General features: G+C 45.1%; 1 protein-coding gene and 1 pseudogene across 8 annotated transcripts in view; both read right to left on the bottom strand.

The window, feature by feature from the left end:
- LOC110527186 (echinoderm microtubule-associated protein-like 4) overlaps positions 1-17,211 on the bottom strand; it is a 116,705-nt gene that overhangs the window by 60,105 nt on the left and 39,389 nt on the right. For 4 of the 8 annotated variants that reach the window (XM_090237686.1, XM_036983014.2, XM_036983007.2 and 1 more), the window contains exon 1: positions 1,842-2,363. The exons of the other annotated variants lie outside the window; for them this stretch is intronic. In XM_090237686.1, the coding sequence (XP_090093812.1) occupies positions 1,842-1,920 (79 nt within the window). In that variant the 5' untranslated portion in view covers positions 1,921-2,363. Of the gene's footprint in view, positions 1-1,841; positions 2,364-17,211 lie in introns of those variants that run through there. 8 annotated transcript variants of the gene reach the window in all.
- On the bottom strand, positions 3,447-4,223 carry LOC110527194 (eukaryotic translation initiation factor 5A-1 pseudogene; annotated as a pseudogene).

Below are 17,211 nucleotides of genomic sequence, written 5' to 3' on the forward strand. Positions count from 1 at the left end.
CTGTATATATACAGTAACATTCAAAAGTTTTATAACGCCCAATCATTCAAGGGTTTTCTTCCCCTTATTGTCACTATTTTATACATTGTAGAATAATAGCGAAGACATCAAAACTATGAAATAACACATGGAATCATGTAGTAAGTAACCAAAAAAAGTGTTAAACAAATCAAAATATATTTTATATCTGAGATTCTTCAAAGTAGCCACCCTTTGTCTTGATGAAAGCTTTGCACACTTTTTTTGGTTCCTACATGGTTCCATTTGTTATTTCATAGTGTTGATGTTTTCACTATTATTCTACAATGTAGAAAATAGTTTAAAAAATAAAGAAAAACCCTTGTATGGGTAGGTGCCTGAAATTCGTCATGTAAAAAAAATGGATGTAACAAATACAAATTGTGCCTTTAAGTCTATCAAAAGTGTGCAAGTTTGAGCATGTGTCCATTAGGACTATTGATTTTATCAGCATGAATTAGATTGAGAAATAAAAGCCCCACTTTTATTTCATAGGCTGGGATCCGCACTACGCAGCTGTTGAAGAGCGCATTTTACACTGGCTGTCCACTGGTTTCAAAAACAACGATAGATAGGCAGCTTAAACTTCTTGAATTCAACCATTGGGTTCAAATACACATTTAGATTTGTGAACAGCCATCCACAACAACCACAATCCGCAAATAGCTAAATGAGAGAGCAGCAGTGTGATTCACATCAATGCGCTAAGTAGATATCAATCATAACTGATCGCCGTAGACTACACCACTGCTGTTATCCTTACTTCCAAGCGTTTATTCAAATAGGATCATCTTTGGATGCCGAGACCATTGGAAGACATAGCTTGGAATGTAGCCTAAAAAAGCCTATTTATTCCTGCTCTTTCACGCGATCCATCAAGCACATTTGGTGTGTCATCATAGTGGTCTCTGACTTGTGGTCAGACTCGCTGAGGTGGAACAAACTTAAACTTGCACCTTTTTTCCAATGCTGATTGAACGCCATTGAGAAAACATCCTTTCTGAATTTAAAAGTAATCCTCAAAGTAATTATCTAGTTTTTCAAAAGTATCTAATCTGATTACGATATTTTTCGCTGGTAACGGATTACAGTTACCGCTTTGTTGTAATCCCTTACATGTAATCCGTTACTCCACAACCCCGGACACAGCGCTATGATCTATGACACTCCCCTCCTTCTCTCCACCTAACTCAGTCACACTCCATCTACAGCCACGTGTTCTCTCACTCTCTCACTCTTCTCTCTCAGATTCATATCCTCCCTGCTATGAAGACAGACATCTAGATGGCTCTACTTCCTCAGACCGGTCCTCAATCAATCAGAAGCAGCCTCACTGGGGTGTGCTCTCTGAATAAATATTGAATGGATTGGAGAAAGGTCATACTGGTCCAAACACAGACAATAGGGGGTTGCAGAGAAATCGTATGAATGAGCAGCCAATCACAGAGACCGGTAAACCAGCCTCACACACAGGGGAACTACAGCGGGTCGTAAAATGGGCTATTCTCTTTCACAGTCATCTACATTATACAACTATCTACCTACCTACTTCTATAGTTTCACTATGACCCACACAAGCTAAGAAAGTCAAAGGTATTGTCTGTTAAAACCACTTGCATGCAATTTCTGGTAAACCACACAGATGGTATTGCAGTAGAGAGATTCTGCAGCAAACTCCACTTCAAGTGCATAGCTGGGGGAAACCCCATAGAGGGCACACACACACGCCAATGAACCACATGGAGCTGGCACTCCATTAACCTCCAAACATATCTCTGGAACAGTACTGAAAGCAATTCTACGGTTATAGTACAGTACATTACCGGCACAGTGGTTGTTGAGCAAGGCGTTGGTGGTTGTAGAGTTGCATGCTGGGGCCACAGACAACAAGCCCTCCTCCATTCTCTTCTCACTGCAGACAAACACACACACACCCCCGCAGACGGATACACACACCTCTCCCTTGACAAGATCCAGGCAGCTTCCTGCCTTTTTTTTTTAACTGTCCCGAGAGTGTGTGAGTGAGTACCCTTGCCTCGCTGCTACACGCCTGCTGTGTTTGTGACTGTGTATAAGTGTGTGTGTGTGTGTGTGTGTGTGTGTGTGTGTGGTAGACTATTCTTCTCGTAGTCTCAGGCAGTCCTGTTTTTCCTCTCTCTCTCTCTCTCTTTTTCTAGAGTCTATTTCCTTTCCTTCTTCCTTTCGATCAGGTCTTCCTCGACTGCAGTCAGAAGGATTTCTGGTTGTCTGTGTGCAAACAGAATGCTTTTTAGTCTCCCTCTTACTTCTCTCTCGTTTGTGTCTGCTCTCTCTGGCGTACACTCACACACAGTGCCACCGCTGCGCGCTCACACAAAGCCCAGAGCGAATGAGTGAGCGAGAGAGTGAGGCAGGAGGAGGAGATCGAGATTTTTAATTTTTTTACAAAAATCCTTGGCTGGCTCAGGGAGTGGCTAAAGCTGAGCTGCGCTGCTGCTGTTGGCTCACAGAGCTTTAACCCCATGAATGCCGATAGCAATAAGGCTCCTGTGGACGTAGAGAGAGAACGAGGAGGAGGAAAGAGGGGGAGAGGAGAGCGCGTAGAGGTGACATTATAGCGCGAAGAGAATAGTTCCTGCTCCACTAACTCATTGGTTTCTGGAGCTGTCTGGGCCCCTCGTTAGGTCTCTAAACATGCCGATGGCGAAGCTGTTAGTCACCAAAAAACGTTATTCATTCACGTCTCCCTCGCCGCCAAAAACACATTCATTAGATTTCAGAGAGACAAAGTCCTATAAAGAATATACAGTATATTATTCTTCTATTTTTTGTTGTTGTTCCGGATTATTATTATTTATATATTTTTTACCCTCTTTTTCTCCCCAATTTCATGGTATCCAATTGTTAGTATCTTGTCTCATCGCTACAACTCCCATACGGGGCTCAGGAGAGACAAAGGTCAAGAGCCACACATCCTCTGAAACACAACCTAACCAAGCCGCACTGCTTCTTAACACAGCACGCATCCAACCCGGAAGCCAGCTGCACCAATGTGTCAGAGACACCGTGCACCCAATTGTGCGTCGCCCCATGGACCTCCCGGTCGCGGCCGGCTGCCACAGAGCCTGGGCTCGAACCCAGAGTCTCTGGTGGCACAGCTGGCAATGCAATGCAATGCCTTAGACCACTGCGCCACCCGGGACACACATCATTATTATTTTAAACATTCAGGGAATGTATGTGATAAGACCAAGACATCTGAAAGGCAAAAACAAACAGAGGAATGAGGAAGAAGTTTAAAAAAAGAAAATCATTCTTTTCAAAAAGTACTTTTCTTTATTTAGTAGATTATGTATAACTAAACAATATCTTAGTGATCCAGCAGAATGCCATCCAACACAGTGAACGAGCCGCAATAACGGTGGGACAGTCCGGCACAGCATCGGAGAGAGAAACTAAAGAAAGGAATAATCAAAACAGAATGATTGAGGTTTTCTGTGAAGGCCGTAGCATATAGAACCAATACACATGGTCGAACCTGATTGTGGGTGGAGTTTGATGCCTTGGCAGTCAAGCCTTTCTATTTGCCGGTCATTTGCTTAACCGCCACCGCATGCTCCTCCCCCATAGCGGACAGCACGGAGACCATGATATCCTCAAAGGTGGCAAACCTCTGCTCTATTTCCTTGCCCAGGTCTGAATCACTCGCCATTGTCACTCATGAGGGACATGAACCCGTCAGTGATGTTCAACAGCTGGAAATCGTTTATCTCGACGTGGGGCACATCCACATTGTGGGTGGAGGGACACAAGTCCTCATACTTCTTGTTGGTGAAGATGTCAATGCCCATCGTGTTAAACCTTGGCGTGTCTGTGCTTTCCGGTCTTGGAGTTGGACATTTCCACAATCTTGCAGGGGTGTCCCTTCAGCAGCACAAAGAGGTTCTTTCGCAGGGCAGGAATGGGGGTGGAGGCGCCAGAATCTCCAGTGGTGAAGTCAAGTTTGGGGTCTGCCATGGTGTGCCAGATTAAGAGCACTTCCAAGAGAAAGAGGAACGGGACTGCGCAAGCGTGACCAACTTTACTCGCCAAGTCAGATTACACAGCCACACGATCTGCCTCACAAATGATGTCATCGCTATCTTAAAGAGACAGCGCACAATTGAAAAAAAAAGAGACTGCTTCTTCTACGCAAATGCTGTCGATCAGTGCAATAAAATAATACGTTCTCCTAGCAGTTGCCAATAAAATAAATCCTAAATAGAAGGGATAGTTTGTCATCTGTAGCCCCATGATATCAGCTAAAAATGCGCTCAACTCAATGCATGCACCCGCTCCTTTTGAATAACATCCCATGCATCTGTATTGCGAAGAGTCCTAGGCTACATTTTGATTTACCCAGTTTGGTAAAAACAAAGTCAAATTGACCGTATGATTGATTCATTAATGCATACATTGCTGTCTCAAAAGAATTGACATAAAAATGTTCAAATGTGATGATATTGAACTCAAAATACGGCCAGCAATTGAACAGAGCAGTAAGAGGAGTCTGTCTGGATCAAGTGCCATTCTGGGACTTTAGATGATACCCCAAAAAGAAAAAGTATTGTTTTGGAATCGAGTATCATGATGGTGTCGAGTATCACGATACTAAACCTGGTTATCCAAGTCAGAATTCTCGTATATCGTGACAACACGAATACTTACGTCAAGGTTATAACATCCCTCTAGAATGACAATGGTCTTCTATGGCTGACCTACAGTGTAGTCTATGGCTATAGAACGATAGAAATGTTCATTGTTGAGATGGAAAACAAATATTATAATTTAACCGTCTAATCTAAACTCCATGATCAGCACCTGGTCTGGTCGAAATGAAACCCACTGTTCCACACATGACTGCAGGAGCACAGCCAAAACACTGGGCCTGAGGTGGAAACAGAGAGCACAATGGTAGAAATACACATTCTGTTAAACACACATTCTCACTAAGATTTTAGCAAAGTTTGGATGGAACAGTGTGCCGCATGTACGTAGATAGGTATTCTGTTGATGTGCACGAGGCTCTTTAAAGACTGCACATGTGTGCACAGGCTACTCCTGCTGGCTGCATTGCAGACAGTTGAAACTGGACCCTCTGCCCTGTGCTTGTATTATTATTATAGTTTAAACCTGAGGCTCAGAGGGAGAGCAGGTCCCAGCCGATATGGCAGGGATTTCAACCAGAGTGAACCATTTTAATCTCCACTGTTAGAGAAAGGCAGAGCGAGAGAGAACGATCGAGAAAGGGAGCGAGCGAAACAGCGAATTATTTCAAGGCAGCACTCTACCAAGTTGGAAGGAAAACCCTAAACAGAAAGGGGACTGGTGACTAGCCAGGAGGAAGAGATGAGGGGGGGGGGGGGGGGGGGAACGAGGAGAAGCCATTGCCACCATACTGTACATCTACAATGGGCTCTACAATGACTCATGGTGTGGGCAGTAAAGTCCAGTACGGGTAGCTGAAGCCCAATATGGCGACCAGAGTATGGGCGTGTCGTAAGGAGTGGGCGTGTGGAAAGGAGTGGGCGTGTCGTAAGGAGTGGGTGTACAGAAAGTGGATCAGCTACGTGGGCAGATTTGTTGCCACTCGATATCGTTTTGCGAGGCTGAAAGGGCTGTACTACTGCGGTAGCTATGTGGCAATTTTTTGTATCTTACATTGTTTTATTAGTAGGATAGCAGCCTACACAATAAATAATATTGTTCACCATGTAGATGTCACCTTGATGATACATAGTCTACTACTCAATGGGGAGGGAATGAATGGCAACAACACCAGGACACAGTGCCCTTTGCTCCCGAAGCACTACTGTCCGGCATCGGCGTGGGAAGTAGCTACCTAGTAGCTACTTAGGGTAACAGTTGCAGTAAACACTCGCATACAACGCACGAAACATAACAAATAAACAATCGTCAGTTTTACAACTGAAAATGTACAATTATTTGTGTAAAACTAACAATTAAATACGACTCAGACTCATCCTCTGGCTTAAAAACAGAAGTCCAAACTCTTGCGGACAGTAGCTCAATGTACGGCAGTTGCATGGTAAGAAATGGAAGGGGAAAAACACGGCTCAATCAAAACTGTCTGACATATAGCAGACGCTTTCCACACGCCCACTCCTTTCCACACGCCCACTCCTTTGCACACGCCCACTCCTTTGCACACGCCCACTCCTTTCCGCACGCCCACTCCGTTCCACACGCCCACTCCTTTCCACACGCCCACTCCTTTCCACACGCCCACTCCTTTCCACACGCCCACTCCTTTCCACACGCCCACTCCTTTCCACACGCCCACTCCTTTCCACACGCCCACTCCTTTCCACACGCCCACTCCTTTCCACACGCCCACTCCTTTCCTTTCCACAAGCTTTCCACAAGGCCCCCAAAAGTTTGTCAGATCACCGGGAATTCAGCTAGAAATCTGTTTAATTTAGGAAATCTGGTTGCCAAGTATTTCCCCAAATAAAAAAAAATAGACATTTGTTCATGTCTCAATGTAATCAAGGTATGAAATGACTGTATTTGAAAATAATACATTTTTTGGCTTAGTGGTCAATTTGCAGTGTACAAATTATAATTATTTTCCAGCCCCCCAGCCATTCGCTCCGAAAAACAATCGACCCGCGGCTGAATCTAGTTGCCTACCCCAGGGGTAAGGGTTCACACAAGATGTATGGCGAAAGCAGGTGATAGGAGGAAGGGACCCGTTTCAGCAGTGTGAAAGGTGAGGTAGCCAACTGTGACACTGAAGTTGTCCTCAAAATACGCAATGAGCTTTAACAGTTGTCAATACAAATGACATTAGCACAGTGACAGACAAGTAAACTGTTGTGAGGTCAAAAGCCAAGAACAGAGTTCTAGGGAGGGGACATTTTATCTCATACCTAAGCACAGTCAAGACAAGTCAGCCTGTGAGGCCCCTCAAACATGGAACACAACCCCCCCCCAAAGAAAAATGAAAATATGTCTTCCTGCTCTCTACTGAAAACCCCTGGTGTGGCACGCGCGTTAACTGCCATCTGAAGGGAGATGAAACCTAGATGTTACACCCTGTGTAGAGAGGAATTGCAGTGGAGTCACCAAAATAGAGCTGACAGGAAAGAGGAGGGTGGCAGGAAAGCAGACAGGGCCTGACACACTTAAAACTGAAACGCTGCAATCAGAACACTTACGGTACTCGACTACTCTCTCAAAACAAAACTCTTCACCATGTTGGAGGCTAAAACAGAGTTCTGAAACAGGGACGTCTTAAGGGGTGGTGTCAAAACAGCCTCTTCAGTCCTCAGAGTTAAAGGGAGATTTGGGGATTTTTGGCAATGATGCCTTTCAATCTACTTCCCCAGAGGCAGATGAAATCGTGGATACAATTTTTATGTCTCTGTGTCCAGAATGAAGGAAGTTCGAGGTAGTTTTGCAAGCCAATGCTAACTAGTGTTAGCACAATTAACAGAAGGCTACGGGTGTCTGCTAGGAGTCTGGAGAAGTTACAGGAGGAAAGGTCCTATAGCCACAGGGGCATATATATGTACTAGTGACAGATTTTAAATACCTCAAATTAGAATTTGGTTGGGTAAAAAACAGGCAAAGGCGCTGAAAAACGCTAAACTACCCCATCTCTTCCACTTTAAAACCAATTCTTCTAGCGTTCTTGTTATTTTCTCTCTCCTGATTCGCCCTCTCTCCTCCTCTTTTCTCTCCTGCTCTCCCTCATCGACGCGTCTTAATCTGCCTAATGGTTTTTCCAACGGGGCAAGTCGGGGCATACCGGAGGAATAAAATACTATCTGCTAATCTTCCTCGGTAACATCGTGTTACTTAAGAGGAAATCACTGCCAGTGCCAGTCTGATGAGTTACCCAACCTGCGGGCTCTATTCTGGCTCTATGTGGCCCCAGGGAGCGGTGCCAGTTTCACTATCTCCCACCCAGGCTGCATTATAAGAGGACAGAGTGCAGTGCCTTGGTTCAATGAAGTGTCATGGCGCCCTTTCAAGTGACACACTCGAGCGCAGAGGAGGAAGCACCTGGCATGGAGTCACGGCACTGACGTCCATCAACTACCCCATGGATAAGGTACTGTATACTACCATTTATGTGTGAGAGTGAACCTGTTTCTTTTTCAAATTGAAGTCAGCAACCAGTGTTTACACTTGTGCGTGTTTCAGACAGTAATAATGCACATAAAACAAAGGAGAAATCACATACTAGACGGTGTGAGGAAAAACAGGGGGGAGTGAAGAAAGGCGAGAGAGATGAAAAGAGACACAGAGAGACAGACAGGTGGTGTCTGAGGCAGATACATGGCGGCTCTCTAAGGAAGGAAAGGGGTCAGAGGTTAGGGTCGCAGGAGAGAAGGATGAAGGGAGGAAGAGTGGGAGGAGAGGGGAAGGGGAGGAATGTGTGTTGAAAACCACAGAGCAACGTGTTGGACAGACTGGGACACGCACTTAGGAGGCCAGCCACATGTCTGTCGGTCTGCCTGTCTTGCAGGATTCCACACGTTGACAGACAGCAAGCCAAGCATAACAGCATTATATAATATACACAGTGTTATACAACCCAACACGACGCCGCATAATATGCTGCAGTACGACACATTAAATGAACGACGCAGCGAAACAGAGTGACTGCTACCAGGAACGACAATGGAAGGTAATGTAGAGCTAATCAGCATCTTGCCCTCATGACTCTCAGCCTTGGTTCACTAGTGTGCAGCTCCCTTCGGGCACCCAGCCACTCTCTAAATCTGTGTTAACAGAGTTGGCAGAAGGTATGTATTGATGTGCGACATCCCAACAGGGTAGAGTATGAAACACGCAGTTTGATGAGCTGTGCGCAAGGGGTATCTAATGTTGGGGTTATTCGAGGCTCGACTATGCTTGAAATGTGAAATGTGTGTGTGTGTGTGTGTGTGTAGGAGGTAGACATAGCTGATACTGTTGTGTTATTCTAAGCCCCTGTTCAGTAGTGTTAAGCCCAAACTCCCTGACCCCCTCTGGTACCCCAGCAGCAGATATGGGTGGGAGGGGGTGTAGTAGGGGCCCTCCTTGCCTCGCCGTGCTACGCCCACCACTCCTGGCCCTTGGCAGCTTCGCCCACATTCCTCACTGCCCTGTTTGCAATTAGACTGGCACTGGACCCTCAGACTGCGGGAGCCATGACGACCTGCCAGCTAACGCAACCACGCACTCATGGTACAACAGAGTACCTACACCCTCAACCACTCAGGATACCTAGCTACTTTAAAAGCTACATTGTATACAGCACACAGCCATACACTGATGGTACAGAACACCTACTGGAAACCTACACACATCAACAATTGCAACATATGTAAATTGTGATACACTACTAAGGTAATTTCCACGTAAAGGACCCATGAGCACCAGCATGTGAAGTTCATAGGAGTATGTCAAATCTGGTGTCAAATGAAAAGATATGAGTCTATATTTTTATATGCATATTTAAAATACATTCTCTATCCTAAATATTAGGAATAAGCAAACAGACAGAAAAGGGGTCTTAGAAAAAGTCTGAAACTGTACTTTACTCTACTCTACTATGGTGTTCTGTACTTTGCCCTCCACACATCAAATGAAATCAAATGTTATTGGTCACATACACATGGTTAGCAGATGTTAATGTGAGTGCAGCGAAATGCTTGTGCTTCTAGTTCTGACCTTGCAGTAATATCTAACAAGTAATCTAACAATTTCACAACTACCTTATACACACAAGTGTAAAGGAATGAATAAGAATATGTACATATAAATATATGGATGAGCGATGGCTGAACAGCATAGGCAAGATGCAGTAGAAGGTATAGAGTACAGTATATACATATGAGATGAGTAATGTAGGGTATGTAAACATTATATAAAGTGCCATTGTTTAAAGTGACTAATGATACATTTATTACACACAATTTTGTGGCTAGAGATTTGAGTCCGTATGTTGGCAGCAGCTACTCAATTTTAGTGATGGCTGTTTAACAGTGATGGCCTTCAGATAGAAACTGTTTATCAGTCTGTTGCGCCTTCTTAACCACGCTCTCTGTGTGAGTGGACCATTTCAATTTGTCCGTGATGTGTACACTGAGGAACTTAAAACTTTCCACCTACTCCACTACTGTCCCGTCGATGTGGATAGGGGGGTGATCCCTCTGCTGTTTCCTGAAGTCCATGATCAACTCCTTTGCTTTGTTCATGTTGAGTGTGAGGTTATTTTTCTGACACCACACTACGAGGGCCCTCACCTCCTCCATGTAGGCCGTCTCATCGTTGTTGGTAATCAAGCCTACCACTGTAGTGTCGTCTGCAAACTTGATGACTGAGTTGGAGGTGTGCATGGCCACGCAGTCATGGGTGAACAGGGAGTACAGGAGAGAGCTGAGAACACACCCTTGTGGGGCCCCAGTGTTGAGGATCAGCGGGGTGGAGATGTTGTTTCCTACCCTCACCACCTGGGGTCCGGCGGGGTCGAGACCCAGGGTCTCGAGCTTAATGGCGAGTTTGGAGAGTACTATTGTGTAAAATGCTGAGCTGTAATCGGTGAACAGCATTCTTACATAGGTATTCATCTTGTCCAGATGGGTTAGGGCAGTGTGATTACGATTGCGATGCGTAGTCTGTGGCTCTATTGGGGCGGTAAGCAAATTGGAGTGGGTCTAGGGTGTCAGGTAGGGTGGAGGTGACATGATCCTTGACTAGTCTCTCAAACCACTTCATGATGACGGAAGTGAGTACTACGGGGCGATAGTTGTTTAGCTCAGTTACCTTAGCTTTCGTGGGAACAGGAGCAATGGCCCTCTTGAAGCATGTGGGAACAGCAGACTTGGATAGGGATTGATTGAATATGTCCGTAAACACACCAGCCAGCTGGTCTGCGCATGCTCTGAGGACGCGGTTAGGGATGCCGTCTGTGCCGGCAGCCTGGCGAGGGTTAACATGTTTAAATGTTTTACTCAAGTTGGCTGCGGTAAAGGAGAGCCCGCAGGTTTTGGTAGCGGGCCAAGTCAGTGGTGCTGTACTGTCCTCAAAGTGAGCAAAGAAGTTGTTTAGTTTGTCTGGGAGCAAGACGTCGGTGTCAGCGACGGGGCTGGTTTTCTTTTTAATCCGGGATTGACTGTAGACCCTGTCACATAGTCTCCTGTTTAAACCGTTGAATTGCGACTCTACTTTGTCTCTATACTGACACGTAGCTTGTTTGATTGCCTTGCGAAGGGAAAGGTGGGCTAGGGAGGGCTTTGTATGCGTCGCGGAAGTTAAGAGTAGTAATGATCCAGAATTTTGCCAGCCCGGGTCGCACATTCGATATACTGCTAAAATTTATGGAGCCTTGTTTTCAGATTAGCCTTGTGAAAATATCCAGCTACAATAAATGCAGCCTCGGGATATGTGGTTTCCATTTTACATAGAGTCCAATGAAGTTCTTTCAGGGCAGTCGAGGTGTCTGCTTGGGGGGGATATACACAGCTTAGATTATAATCGAAGAGAATTCTCTTGGTAGATAATACGGTCGTCATTTGATGGTAAGGAATTCTAGGTCAGGTGAACAAAAAGAACTTGAGTTCCTGTATGTTGTTATGATCACACCACGACTCTTTAATTATAAGGCATACACCCACACCCTTCTTCTTACCAAGAGAGATGTCTGTTTCTGTCGGGGCGATGCGTGAAGAAACCGGGTGGCTGTACCTACTCTGATAAGGTATCCCAAGTGAGCCATGTTTCCGTGAAACAGAGAATGTTACAATCTCTGATGTGTCTCTGGAAGGCAACCCTTGCTTGAATTTCATCTACCTTGTTGTCAAGAGACTGGACATTGGTGTGTAGTATACTCGAGAGCGGTGAGCGTTGTCCCCGTCTTTGGAGCCTGACCAGAAGACCGCTCCGTCTGCCCTTTCTGCGGCGCCGTTGTTTTGGGTCGCCTACTGGGATCCGATCCATTGTCCTGGGTGGTGGTCCAAACAGAGGATCCGTGGGAAAGTTGTATTCCTGGTCGTAATGTTGGTAAGTTGACGTTGCTCTTATATCCAATAGTTCTACCCGGCTGTATGTAATAAGACTTAAGATTTCCTGGGGTAACAGTGTAAGAAATAATACATAAAAAAACAAAATACTGCATAGTTTCCTAAGAACGTGAAGCGAGGCAACCATCTCTGTCGGCGCCATCCTGAAGCAAGTGAAACATAAGAATAAATGTCTATGATTGGTTCAGGCCAAAAATCAACATACAGTTGAAGTCACAAGGTTACATACACTTAGGTTGGAGTCATTAAAACTCATTTTTCAACCACTCCACAAATGTATTGTTAACAAACTAGAGTTTTGGCAAGTCCGTTAGGACATCTACTTTGTGCATGACACAAGTAATTTTTCCAACAATTATTTACAGACAGATTATTTTACTTATAATTCACTGTATCACAATTCCAGTGGGTCAGAAGTTTACATACACTAAGTTGACTGTGCCTTGAAACTGCTTGGAAAATTCCATAAAATGATGTCATTGCTTTAGAAGCTTCTGCTAGGCTAACTGACATCATTTGAGTCAATAGGTGGTGTACCTGTGGATGTATTTAGAGGCCTACCTTCCAACTCAGTGCCTCTTTGCTTGACATCATGGGAAAATCAAAAGAAAATCAGCCAAGACCTCAGAACAAAATTGTAAGTCTGGTTCATCCTTGGGAGTAATTTCCAAACGCCTGAAGGTACGACGTTCATCTGAACAAACAATAGTACCCAAGTATAATCACCATGGGACCACGCAGCTGTCAGGAAGGAGACGAGCTCCTCCCTGAGGGTTGCAATGGTTGCTTTCCAGAGACACATCAGAGATTGTAACATTCTCTGTTTCATTCTCTGTTGGCTGGAGGAAACAGGTACGAAAGATATCTATGTCCACAGTAAAACGAGTCCTATATCGACATAACCTAAAAGGCCGCTCAGCAAGGAAGAAGCCACTGCTCCAAAACCGCCATAAAAATGCCAGACTACGGTTTGCAATTGCACATGGGGACAAAGATCATACCTTTTGGAGAAATGTCCTCTGGTCTGATGAAACAAAAATAGAACTGTTGGCCATAATGACCATTGTTATGTTTGGAGGAAAAAGGGGGATGCTTGCACGCTGAAGAACACCATCCCAACCGTGAAGCACGAGGGTGGCAGCATCATGTTGTGGGGGTGCTTTGCTGCAGGAGGGGCTGGTGCACTTCACAAAATAGAGGAAGGAAAGTAAAAAACAATTTAGTTACGAATTGAACTTTAATTAAATGAGTTGACTTTTCACATGGGACGATTTCACTGAACAACAAAAGAAAGGTCATATTTATTGACCCCCAATGATCCATGGCATCTCTATAAAATGATAGTCTAGAAACTAAAGCTTTGGTTGTCTTCCTCTCAGGCTTCCACATCTTCTCCCTGAACTTCTTCAATGTCCACCTCTTGAACATCGGACTCTGAGGTCTCATCTTCACAGTCACTTTCCAACCATGTTGAGGAAGGCTCCAATTTTTCAACCCTTGTATTGGTCAGCCTGTTGCATGCTATGGTGTGTGTGTTCCCAAACAAGGACCAGTTGTGCTCTGAAGCGGCTGATGTTGGTGGGATTTGGATGGTGATGGAGGCAACAGAGGAAAGAGCCTCAGATCCGCAAGTCCCTTCCACCAGGTGGCTGATGAGATATGTTGGCACGACTGCCATATTGCATCTCCATCCCAAAGCCCTTGCTTGGAAGTGTACTTCGCCAGACTGCCAAGAACCTTGCCCTCATCCAGACCAAGGTGGCGAGACAAGGTAGTGATGACACCATAAGCCTTGTTGATCTCTGCACCAGACAGGATGCTCTTGCCAGCATACTTACGGTCCAACATGTACGCTGTGGCGTGTATGGGCATCAGGCAGAAGTCTTCACGCTTTTTGATGTATTTCAGAACTGCATTTTTCTCTGCTTGAAGCAACAGTGAAGTGGACAGGGCAGTACAGATTTCTTCTCTGACATCTGACAGGGTGGCATTGTCTCCCTCAATCCATGCAATGGCTACTGCTATAGGTTTCAGGAGTTTCAGGCTGCTTACCACTCTCTCCCAAAATACATCATTCAGGAGGATCCTCTTGACGGGGCTGTCCATATCGGCAGACTGTGATATGGCCATTTCTTGGAGAGACTCCTTCCCCCCCAGGAGACTGTCAAACATGATGACAACACCACCCCAACAAGTGTTGCTGGGCAGCTTCAATGTGGTGCTCTTATTATTCTCACTTTGCTTGGGGAGGTAGATTGCTGCTATAACTTAATGACCCTTCACATACCTAACCATTTCCTTGGCTCTCTTGTAGAGTGCATCCATTGTTTTCAGTGCCATGATGTCCTTGAGGAGCAGATTCAAGGCATGAGCAGCACCGCCATTGGGTGTGAGGGTAGGACTCCTCCCCTTTAGACCAAGCAGCCTTCGTGTTCTGGACCACCTTCTGTGGTCCAAGTGTAACCGATATGAAATGGCTAGCTAGTTAGTGGTGGTGCGCACTAATAGCATTTCAATCGGTGACGTCACTTGCTCTGAGACCTTGAAGTAGTGGTTCCCCTTGCTCTGCAAGGGCCGCGGCTTTTGTGGAGTGATGGGTAACGATGCTTCGAGGGTGACTGTTGTTGATGTGTGCAGAGGGACCCTGGTTCGAGCCCGGGTATGGGCGAGGGGACGGTCTAAAGTTATACTGTTACACAAGGTCATTGATGACTGCCTTCAGCTCATCTGCAATGTAGAGACCGGTGTGTCTGTTGTCCCTTGTATCTGTGCTCTTGTAGAATACTGGTTGAGGGGTGGAGATGATATAGTTAATTATTCCTTGCCCATGAACTTTCGACCACCCATCCAAGATGATTGCAATACAGTCTGCTTTCTCTATGATTTGCTTGACCTTCACTTGACCTCTGTTGAACTCTGCATCCAGAAAATGAGTAGATAAAGCATGTCTGGTTGGAGGGGTGTATGCTGGGCAAAGAACATTCAGAAATCTCTTCCAATACACATTGCCTGTGATCATCAGAGGTATACCAGTTGCATACACAGCATGAGCAAGACGTTCATCAGCATTTCTCTGACTATGTGCCTTCATTGAGTCAAAAAACTTCTGATTCCAGAAGGACCATGAGCTGTTGCTATCGATAAGGTGTCGGATTCATAATTTTCACCTCGAATAGAAGTAGAGGGGGACTTTTGTCAGAGGTTGCTTGTTGTGAGCGTTGACGGAAATGTATGCACTTGGCAAGAAAGAGGATTCTGCATCTTTGTTGCATTCTTCACATATGATTTGGCACAGTATTTGCAAATGTACACATATTTTCCTTCTACATTAGCTGCAGTGAAATGTCTCCACACATCAGAGAGTGCCCGTGGCACTTTCCTGTAAAGATTAGATTTTTTTTGGGGGGGGGGGGGGGCCCAAATACAATTCCATGTACAGATAAATAGTTCACCCTTATGTTGTCTTAGTGGTGGGTCATTTTTTTTTACCCCTATGTCAAACAGCAACCCCCTTAATGATATTTTTTCCAACTAGAAATTTGATGACTTTTTCTAGATTGACCCCAACATTAGAAAAAGTGAATCATCGCCTTTGTTCATATCTCCATGAAAGCTGTACACGACAAGGGTACAAAAGATTGTTTTAGGGTCATTTTTGACTCGGCAATTAAAACAAAACAAAAATCACACACACAATTGTGTGCTACTGATTGAACTCGAAACGAAAACGTTCTTGTGAATGTGCAGCATCTCCCCTCCACGACTCAAATTCACAGACAAAATAAACAAAATTTCAGACAAAATAAAAATGTCTTCAAAGCATTGTTTACTAATGGGGAATGCAGTCTGAGGCTATAAAGGTGCTGCAGATGACAGTCCCCCCAGTTCTCTCTTTGCTGAAGCCATGACTGCACGTTTCAGTGCCCAACAGGTTGTTGATCAGATTTTTTCAGTGTCCAGGAGGAACAAGAGAACAATGATTTAGAATAGGAGGTATCTGAAGAAGAAGATGGGGAAGAATACAACCCAGAGCACGGTGCATCTTCAGATGAAGCCCGGAGAAGAACCAGGGGATGCGGGTTGTGCTTGATATGACAGACGGACTAAGGGGGCACCTTTCTTCCCCTCTTATGAACTCAACCAGCAGCTCCTGGAGAGGAAAATCACCATGGTTGGCACAGTTAAAAAGAACAAGCCTGAGCTCCCCTTGTACTCCTCACAACAAGGGGGAGAGAGGCCTTCTCAAAGTTTGCCTTCACCCCCACCACCACTCCCAAAGAGGAACAAGAATGTGGTCCTCCTGAGCACACTGCACAAAATGGCTGAGATCAGTGATCGTGAGGACAGGGAGCCAGCCATCATCCTGGACTACAACCACAACAAAGGAGGCGTAGACAACCTGGGCAAAGTGATTGGAAATTACAGCTGCAGAAGGATGACTGCCTACTGGACCCTGGTCATCTTCCATAACATCATTGATGTCTCCTCATAAAATGCCTTTGTGAAATGGAACAAGATCAATCCTACCTGGATGCCTGATAAGCGAAACAAGAGGAGGATGTTCTTAGAGCAGCTGGGAAAGGCACTTGTAACCCAAAGAAGGAAGAACCTCCCCTGCACAGCAGCGCTTGTGAAAGCTGTTCAAGGGGCTAAATCTTGTCCTGATCTTGCCTGCCCCAGGCTGCAGCAGGCAAGAGGAGGAGATTAGAGGTTGACCGATTAAATCGACATGGCCTATTAATTAGGGCCGATTGCAAGTTTTCATAACTATCAGTAATCGGCATTTTTGGACGCCGATTACATTGCAATCCATGAGGAGACTGCGTAGCAGGCAGACCACCTGTTACACGAGTGCAGCAAGGAGCCAAGGTAAATTGCTAGCTAGCATTAAACTTATCTTAGAAAAAACAATCAATCTTAACATAATCACTGGTTAACTACACATGGTTGATGATATTACCAGTTTAACTAGCTTGTCCTGCGTTGATTATAATCAATGCGGTGCCTGTTAATTTATCATTGAATCACAGCCTACTTCACCAAACGGGTGATGATTTAACAAAAGCGCATTCGCGAAAAAAGCACAATCGTTGCACCAATGTACCTAACCATTATCATCAATGTCTTTCTTACAATC

The sequence above is a fragment of the Oncorhynchus mykiss genome, chromosome 1 (genome assembly GCF_057628025.1).
Source record: "Oncorhynchus mykiss isolate SJ-2025 chromosome 1, ASM5762802v1, whole genome shotgun sequence".
NCBI lineage: Eukaryota > Metazoa > Chordata > Actinopteri > Salmoniformes > Salmonidae > Oncorhynchus > Oncorhynchus mykiss.